Below are 9,268 nucleotides of genomic sequence, written 5' to 3' on the forward strand. Positions count from 1 at the left end.
GACTGGCCGACCTACTCATGGATCATCATAGACCCATTAGAAAGAACATTATAATCATTATCTATAAATCCATATGCAGTAACATTTTTCTACGCATTATCTATTGATAATGATGATAAGAACATCCGGTAGATAAATATTATAATCATTAATTTGAAATGTTGCAATATCACATGATAATGATCTTAATGAGTTACTAATTAAAAATGTAGGAACGTTATTTTTCAATCTGTTAGGCTTTTTTTCTCTCTTTTGTGGCGTAAATACCACTATTATTCACATTAATATTATCATAGTCATGTCATCACCATAAAATCTTCATATTACTTTCATTATTATCACATTTTTGTTATTTTCTAATGTGTTTTATCATGACAGTTTGATCGACTTCATCAGTGGTAGGCCTATTTTCATTATTATCACATTTTTGTTATTTTCTAATGTTTTTTATCATGACAGATTGATCAACTTCATCAGTGGTAGGCCTATTTTCATTATTATCACATTTTTGTTATTGTCTAATATCATTACAATGTCATGAGTGGTAGGCTTTATAACATGTTTAAATATTGTAAATTCACTTCATATTCCACATTACCTCCTTTTTCATTACGGTTCTTATATTTTTCTATATTACACTTTTAAAAAGTAAACAAAGTTAACACCAAGACGATATGCCTACTGCATCGTTGACCTTGTTTGTTGTTTCCACCAAGATGGCTAAGATCTAGTGTATATAGTCATTGAATATGAAGTTTATAGGCTTATAAAATGAAACATAAACTGCCGTGCATATCTACACAAGAACAGCGACAACGTTTCTATAGAAATATTTGCTTCTTTCACTTTAAGGTTCAAAAGTTACCATAATTACTAACTCAAATAATGGTACGTATTTCACTAATATCGTGAAACTGAAATTATGCTAATTTTCTCAGTTACCATGACTATAATATAGGCCTATTATCAATTTACGATTAAACGTTGGATCCGTTGGTGAGCGTGAATTTGGTTGAAACTTTAGATTAAAACTTATCATTGACATTTAAAATAGATTTATTTTTTCTCCAATGAATTTCAACTTACACAAAAATACAAAAACATAACAAATTCATGTTGATTGTAAAAGGAATTACGGAACTTACCGAATAAAATCGTCCAATAAACGTAGCCATTTTTACCGGAGTTTCCGACCGTGTTATCCCGTTAACTAAATTCCCTTTTTCTCCTATCAAGAGCTGCATTGTTTCGGACTTTGATCTGTTACTTTGAGATTAGTAGAATTATTTACATATATTCCCGTTTGCTTATTTGTTCGGTTTGTAACTGATTAAAATAAATTTCCTTTATATATCAATGATGGTGAAGTATATCATAAATGCATTTTGAAATACATTAATGTAGAGTTGTGTAGAATATTGTCATAATGTCGGTAAAATCATTATGGACGAGGACGAGGACGAGGCAATTCCAAACAACGATACAACACTTACGGATAGGAATACAAAATGAATAACTAAAATAAATTTATAATTTTATAAACAAATAATACACATAATGAATACACAAGGATAGCAGTAAACTTTCATAACATGTATAGGCCTAGCTTTGTTGTAGATCATAATTATATACATTTGGTATCAAATTATCTTCTAACTTTGATTCAGTAACAAGAATAATGGGTTGTCGCCTATAATCAATAAAATTGAAAATATTTCTTTTATTTGATAAACCATCAATATTTGTATATTGATTGATTGATCACTTTATTTCATTTTAAAAAAATTTTCTGTTCTTGAAGGGTTTATTATGTTCTTGGCACGTGATTCTCTCTTACAAGAATCTCGTATTTTTTGTTATTTCTTTTAAATTATAATTTATTTTATATCTCCATGGTTCCTCACTCTTTCAAGTTTCGTTTTTTCTCCATCTCTGCACAAGCTTTTCTTCTAGCCTTTATTTCAGTCCAAAATATTAAACGCTTACAAAACGGTTTTTTTTTTACAGTTACTGTTTTGTGTAGAGCTCTGTCTACACTATCAAGAACTATGTGACAACAAATGTGATGTGGCCATATATGTACACGATGTCATATCACTACCATATTTTGGAATATCACTACCATATGTGGGCATATCACTGCCATATTTGGGCACATCACATTTGTTTGTCAAACTAGTTTGATAGTGTAGACAGAGCTTTAATCAATTTATAAATATTTCTTTTATGGACAACAGCATCTCTTTTTTGAAAGTGTAAACAGAGGTTTATAGTAATGATATATTAGACCTAGAGTTTATACTATGTTTCATTTCACGCCCCATCATGACTTCTACAGTAAACCTACGCGTTTTGATCATATCTCATTTAGGTAGGCCTAGTGATAGACCGCATCCAACATTGTATTGCTTTCATTCAATTGCATCATGTTCACATTCCTGTGTAGTAGAATCATAAGTTGTACCAATAGGGTTCTGTTTTACAACAGCGGCTGGTGCAAAGTCCACATTACTCATATCAATATATACTTGTCCTGCGTTCGACCCGCCCATATCAACGTAAAATAATGACGTATGGATTTCTGATGCATGATGGTCATCAAAATGCCACCATTCAAGGTGATCGTCCTCAGGAGGATCATTGACGGAAATGACGTCATCGGAAATCGGGACAGGTCCTTCGTTACGTAATCCATGACATTCCTGTTCAATTTTAGGTTCAGATTGACAATAAACGTTCCTAAAAGTAAAAAGTAACAAACAAGGTAGTTAGGATTAAAAATTGGACTAATATGCACAAAGAGGCCTATCTCTTTATTGCACTATAATTAAGAATCCTTTTTTTATGTCGTGATGATACGTATTCGTATAAATTATATAACTCCGATAGATACAGGATACATTATAATACGGTAGACCATTTTAGTTAGTTTTAGGTTATTGCAGGACAATATAGGCCTAATGGTTATTGTAACATAAAATTGGTCACCGCATCCCAGGCTTAACATAAGGTATAAAAAGAGATGATTTCATAAGAATGAAAGTATATACTACGCAATTACAGAATTTAAAACAGAAAAGAGGATTTAGTAAACTATCATTTTCAGTAGTCACCTTTGGAACGACACAATACTATGAACAGTTTTGGTAGACCGTATCAGTTCATTTTGTTTTTGATTATTTCTGATGCAAGAATTTTGTTCCGTATTAATGATGATGTCACATGTATACATTAGAAGGGAGGGTGGTGCTACACCAACTCTGCGTGCACAAAGTCCTTATGCCTAATTGTTTGTAATACTGCAGAAGGTAACATACGGAGTTCCGGATGCGCACTGTGTGTCAAAATCTGCCAAATTATACAATCTTTTATCAACTTCAACCGAATATCGATAAAAGTTTTGTAAGAATAAAATGTGCCTCACCTCATTCTAAATAATAATAGTCCTGAGACACAGACCATAATACCAATAAGAGCAAACACGACTGCTGCTATAGCAACAACAACAATTGAAGTATCTATAAAAAAAAAGTTATTTATTATGTTTAGACCAATGGTAAACGACGCAACGCAAGGACGTAACGCAACGCAAGTGAATTGACCAATCACAAGCGTTGGCTTATTCGCTTTTGATTGCTAACTGTCTATAACTTCGCTTGTCTTTCGTTAAAACGCTTGCGTTGCGTTTACGTCCTTGCGTTACGTTCTAGTGGGAACCAAGCTTAAGGGCCGGGAAGAGCGGTGGTAATACAGACAGGGTTGTAAGTTATGAAGTGTCTTACGCTATACCTGTAAATTAAATAGTCATTTTAAAAATTGATACAGAATTTACACACCTTATGGTAGTGACATGACATCATCACATCCATTATGGACATATCACATTTTTGTTCACATAAAGTTTGATAGTGTAGACAGAGCTTTAGTGTTGCTCGGTTTTACAAAACAAGAAAAATGAAAGACAAGATGAAAAAAAAAGATAACAATTAATGTATTTTTACCTGAAACAATACTGGTATCAATGGAGTTTGGTGTCACTTTGTTAAGGTTTATAGGATGTAAATATTCCTCCAACGGATCCATCGTACTGATGCAGTACCAGACAACACTAGTATACCAGGGAAGAAGAGTGAAATTAGGTAAACTTTTATCGGGGACCCCTATAGACGACAACACGCGCGCGCATAAGTTACTACAAACAAAAGACCAGCATGTGTATGAACCGTTACGCTGTTAAATGAGACATGCTTTCATTGTTTTGGTTTAAACATTGTTGTTTTATTATGAAGCATATGCAGTTTAATCAATATTATTAATTTGACACAACAATAGTTTGTACGCATGGATTAAACTCAATGAGCGCCACAAGAACAAAGACTTTGTGAAAAATGTCAGAACATGAATAATTAACGTTTGATGTAAATTCAACATGAGGAAGATGATCTTTTGGTTACTAGACTTAAAATATACCTTAAAATACTTGAGAAAGTGCCTTCAATTTTTCTTTGAAGGATTCCACTGTTAATGTTTTATGGACTTCCTTTTCTTTGGCTAATTCTTACTTCTTTGCAACTGCAGTTTACCGCCAGCTCGTTCCGTCAGGCAACTTCAGTTGGTTATTTTAACAGCAGCTTTGAGAAATAAATTTTTAACTTTATTTATTTTTCATAATGTTGTAGTATTTTATTTGTTAATGCGCTTTTGCATAACGTTCTAGCCTGAATGTTATTAATATTATAATTATGTTTGCAGAAATAGCTTATCTTCAGAGGCAACTTATTCGTCCACATCGTAAAAACAACAGCACCCTCTATAGTTAATAAACTTATAGTAAATATGGCTGCGCCCTATCTGTTGTATATTTTCGTAACTTTGTTTGCCTTAATTTTAGTCTTATTTACTCGTTTACTCGTAGTATTGTTGTCATTAGGAAAGCAATCAAAATGTACCAATCATAATGGTAAAATAAAAGTATTAGTTATTGCAGGATCAGGTACGAACATAAATTGTTTTGCTAGGCTAGTCTCGGAATTATATATCTACACTACTACAGCCTGTTGCCGCGAGTTCAACGAGAGAGCAGGACGATTCGTCCCGGGACGTTTCAGTAGTGACACACATGTACCAGAGGCTATATAATTGCAATTTTATTCAATATTGCTAGAAAATTGACACAAACTAAATCTGTACATTGAAAAAATTTAATATTATATTGAATAAAACTCTGCAGTTACAATAGTATATAGTAATACAGGTGTATTTAAATTAATTAACATTTTTAAATTGCTCTTGTGTTTTTGATAATCATAGGTGGGCATACGTCTGAAGTTATCCGATTACTGAGTGGTCTGTCTGACAGCTATGCACCTCGGATATATGTTGTTGCTGATACAGATAAGATGAGTCACGAGAAAATAAAAAAGTTTGAAGATTCAAAGAAAAATATTGAATCCCGTAGTAAATCAGTTAGTGAATCTGTAAGTATAGAGTTGAATCCAGTAACCAACCCCTCCCTCCTTTAAAAAAAAAATTTGACAGTGAGTGTATGTACTATTGTTTGATTTCAAACTGAAATCCAGACATGAATGACCAACCCAAAGTTGTCTAGGTATTGAATTTCAATTGAATAAAAACATTTATTTCACAAAATAAACAAAACAAAAAACAAATTATGAGGACATATAGAAGTTGAAGCAAAGTGCCAAGGATAACCATAAGCAAATTCATTCACTATCCTTCTTAAAGGTGGCAATCCTGTTCACAAGACAAACATACTGTATACACAAGATGCTCTACATAAACAAAGTCTTATATCTTTGGAAGTTGTAATTTGTCATTAGAAAAAATCCAGACATATTATGACAGGACTTGAACCCAGGACCCTTGGATTGGTAGCCAAGCATCATAACCACCAAGCCACAACTCCACTCATTTAAGACATTGCAAATTAGATTTATTTGTAATTCAAGGCTACTGTGCTTTTTATTTTTTTCAGTATATAATACACAGCATACCAAGAAGTAGAGAAGTGAGACAATCATATATAACAAGTGTGTTTTCAACTTTATATTCAACACTGTATGCATTCCCTTTGGTGTTCAAAGTAGCACCAGACTTGGTAAGGATAAACAGCCTCTGCTACACCTTTCTTGAGCAGCTTTGTCTACTAGGATGGGTCTGGATTGGAGGGAATGTAGCCTAGAAAAAATAGAAAATTTGATCATCATGATAAAAAGAGTTAACGACCTCAACCCCACCATCACTGGGCTAGATGATGATCATTTGGCTCAGAGGCGGAACCAAGGGGAAGAGGAACATGCCAGCATCAATCATATTCTTTATTGCAAGTTGGTTTAACAAATTGAAGTTTAACAATTATACAAAATATGTATATAAAATTTAAAAGCTTATAAAACGGACACACACAATCAGACAAACACAAAAATTTACCAAATTTAAATAGGCATAAAAACAGCAAATATAAAAAGACAATAATAAGAACAATCTTAATATAATATATATAAATATATTATTGAGCTTCATTTGCCAAATGTTTTTGTTTTACAAATACATTTTTCCTCTACCTATTTACAATTATATTTTACTGTTTATAATAAAAGTTGTCATTATTTATTGATTGTTTTAGATTCTTTGCAACGGACCAGGGACATGTATACCTCTATGTTTTGCTGGTTTTATCATGAGGGTTAGTACACACCGTTTAAAACTTTTACATAATAGGGAAAAATAATCACAAATACTTAAAATGAAATGACATCAAACAGATGACATCAAACAGTCAGTTGAAAAAGTTCTTTGATAAAGATCGAAACATACTCTGTTGATAAATTATCTAGCTTATTCAGAAAAGAAATGTTATCCATGAAAAGAAATAATTATACATTGACTAAAGCTCTGTCTACACTATCACACTTGTTTGACAATAAAAAGTGTGATGTGTCCGAATATGGTAGTCATATGCTCAAATATGGTAGTGATATGACATCATCATATATGGGCACATCAACTTTTTTGTCACATAAAGTTTGATGGTGTAGATAAGGCATTGTTTATCTTCCTATTATAGATACTTGGTTTGAAGAAGGTGATACAAGTGTATGTAGAGAGTATCTGTAGAGTGCAACATCTTTCCTTATCTGGTAAATTAATGTACCACTTTGCGGATCATATCATTGTTCAATGGGAATCGCTTCAGAAGATTTATCCAAAATCTAAATATCTTGGTAAAATTTGTTAAACTGTGGATTATTGATAAATTTAGAAAAATAAAAAAATAAAAAATAAAGAAAAGTATAACAAAACAAATCATCATGTTGAGATCAAATTTATTTGATTCAACAAGTCGTATAAATAACAAGATAAAGAAAAACAAATAACAAGATATTTGACAGTATAACCTGTGAAAGTTAAACATTTTCCAACGGAGCCCATTAATATCTGGGAGACAAAATTGACCAATAAATTGTATCTTTAAGATATACAGTACTTATAGTAGCTTTATGTAATTAGTTGTACATTACAGTCTCACTGACAGAATTAGGACAGATCAATGTTCAGTGGGCATTGAAGAAAAAGATTTACCCAAAATCTGAATATTACTAAAACATTTATTACCAAAAATGAAAAAACCCATTCAAATCTTATCTTCCTTATATTAAAGTTTATTAAAGACAAGTTTTCTCTTTTGATAGCTAATAAAAAAAAGCTAAACAACTACTATTACAGACAATACACTTGAATATACTGTACCATCGAGCAGCTTTTGAAGTCGTGTACCATTTTAAACTACGATTGAGATCGTATATCTGGGGTGAAGGCCTCCTACCCACTCAGTTAAAACATGTGTACTATGCAGTGGAATGTAGGCCTATACTCAATTTGATATTAATTATCCAATAATTATGTTTTAAAATATATATATATGTGTAATTGATATATAAATACCTTTTCCATAGTATTAAATTGAAATATTATTTTGAGATATATTTTTGTACATAAAACAGTACAATATTGTGAAGATATGATAAATAAATCGTTAAAAAAATTATGTTGTATGTTTCATACTTGTGGCTTTTATATTTGCAAGGAAGTTTTAAAAACGTAGATGGTCGGAGAGATAATAGCAATTAAAGGTCGTTCTAGAAGGAACAGTTTTTTAGATACTCGTGTATACTGTGTTGTGGCTATGTCAGCTAATGTTCCTCACCGATAATTATTAAAACACGCGCAAAAACGTAAGACCAAATATAATTCGCAAAGGAGACAAACATAGTTATTCATTTTATAAAAATAATATACGTTAGGCCTATATTAAATAGATACCGTACACTACAAACAAGTTCGGTAGGGCCTACGTTACTTTGATGCGGATTCACCATGCCACGTTTTTCTCCGCGCCCGCCCCGCACAAAGTTGAAGCCGCAATGCCATGGACAAGTTATAGTTCAGAATTGCTACTGAAAATAATGACCGGCACGAGAAACTTAACATTTTATGGCTGTTCCAGAAGTACTCAAACCGAACAACAGATTTATTGCATTGAACGCTAAAAAAAGAAAAAAAAAGGATAAAGAAAAACGATACAACAACTTCAAGGCCACCACCCGATCTCAGTCTCTGGACTCACGCGCGTTGATAATGAATTCATCGCGTTAAAGTTAGTAGGCCTACATCTAGGCCATATCAACATTTATTTTCAAATTTTCATCCTTTAAATAAGTAGTAGTACAAATGGGGATACAATGATTAGACGGGAGGTGGGATAATAAAGATACGGACAAAAGAAGACGTTCGATTCCGTTAATATCATATCAGCAGAGTCGGACAATTTCTCATCCATTACCACACACGCGGCGACCGTTGCTATTGCCGTTGACATCATCATCATCATCATCATCATCATCATCATCATTGTCTCATTCTTCAGGTCGGCCATCTATCATTACGTGTCAACATCTTATCATTAGGCCCGTTATTTTCATCATCATCATCATCGGATCGTCATCATCACCATCATAGTCATCGTCATCATTATAATCATCATAGTCATCGTCATCATTATCATCATAATCGTCGTCGCCATCATCATCATAATCATCGTCGTCATCATCATCATAATCATCTTCGTCATCATCATCTTCATCGTCGTCATTATCATAACAATCATCATAATCATCGTCGTCATTATCATCATAATCATCATCATCATTATCTTCAATCAACATTGAATCAATAATCGTATTATTCA

At 32.5% G+C, this 9,268-nt stretch overlaps 2 protein-coding genes across 2 annotated transcripts; one reads left to right on the forward strand and one right to left on the reverse strand.

Annotated features, from left to right (window-relative positions):
- Positions 1-2,411: 2,411 nt before the first annotated feature.
- LOC144845944 (uncharacterized) lies at positions 2,412-4,083 on the reverse strand. Its single transcript, XM_078703465.1, has 3 exons — positions 4,002-4,083; positions 3,425-3,518; positions 2,412-2,739 (listed from the first exon to the last, which is right to left on the reverse strand). The coding sequence occupies exons 1-3, from the start codon at positions 4,081-4,083 to the stop codon at positions 2,412-2,414; spliced, it is 504 nt and encodes a 167-aa protein (XP_078559591.1).
- A 753-nt stretch (positions 4,084-4,836) lies between these two features.
- LOC144845753 (UDP-N-acetylglucosamine transferase subunit ALG14-like) lies at positions 4,837-8,054 on the forward strand. Its single transcript, XM_078703184.1, has 5 exons — positions 4,837-4,993; positions 5,311-5,477; positions 5,996-6,118; positions 6,647-6,706; positions 7,088-8,054. Exons 1-5 carry the CDS (start codon positions 4,837-4,839, stop codon positions 7,256-7,258), a joined length of 678 nt encoding a protein of 225 aa, XP_078559310.1. The 3' UTR covers positions 7,259-8,054.
- The last annotated feature ends 1,214 nt before the right edge of the window (positions 8,055-9,268 follow it).

Source organism: Antedon bifida, chromosome 6 (genome assembly GCF_963402885.1).
Source record: "Antedon bifida chromosome 6, ecAntBifi1.1, whole genome shotgun sequence".
Lineage (NCBI taxonomy): Eukaryota > Metazoa > Echinodermata > Crinoidea > Comatulida > Antedonidae > Antedon > Antedon bifida.

Coding starts and splice junctions, on each gene's coding strand:
- LOC144845944 (XM_078703465.1), bottom strand. CDS start 4,083: ATGGATCCGTTGGAGGAATATTTACATCCTATAAACCTTAACAAAGTG. Junction 3,519..4,001: donor TGATACCAGTATTGTTTCAG/GTAAAAATACAT, acceptor TTTTTTTTATAG/ATACTTCAATTGTTGTTGTT. Junction 2,740..3,424: donor CTATTATTATTTAGAATGAG/GTGAGGCACATT, acceptor TTTTACTTTTAG/GAACGTTTATTGTCAATCTG.
- LOC144845753 (XM_078703184.1), top strand. CDS start 4,837: ATGGCTGCGCCCTATCTGTTGTATATTTTCGTAACTTTGTTTGCCTTA. Junction 5,478..5,995: donor GTAAATCAGTTAGTGAATCT/GTAAGTATAGAG, acceptor TATTTTTTTCAG/TATATAATACACAGCATACC. Junction 6,707..7,087: donor TTGCTGGTTTTATCATGAGG/GTTAGTACACAC, acceptor TTCCTATTATAG/ATACTTGGTTTGAAGAAGGT.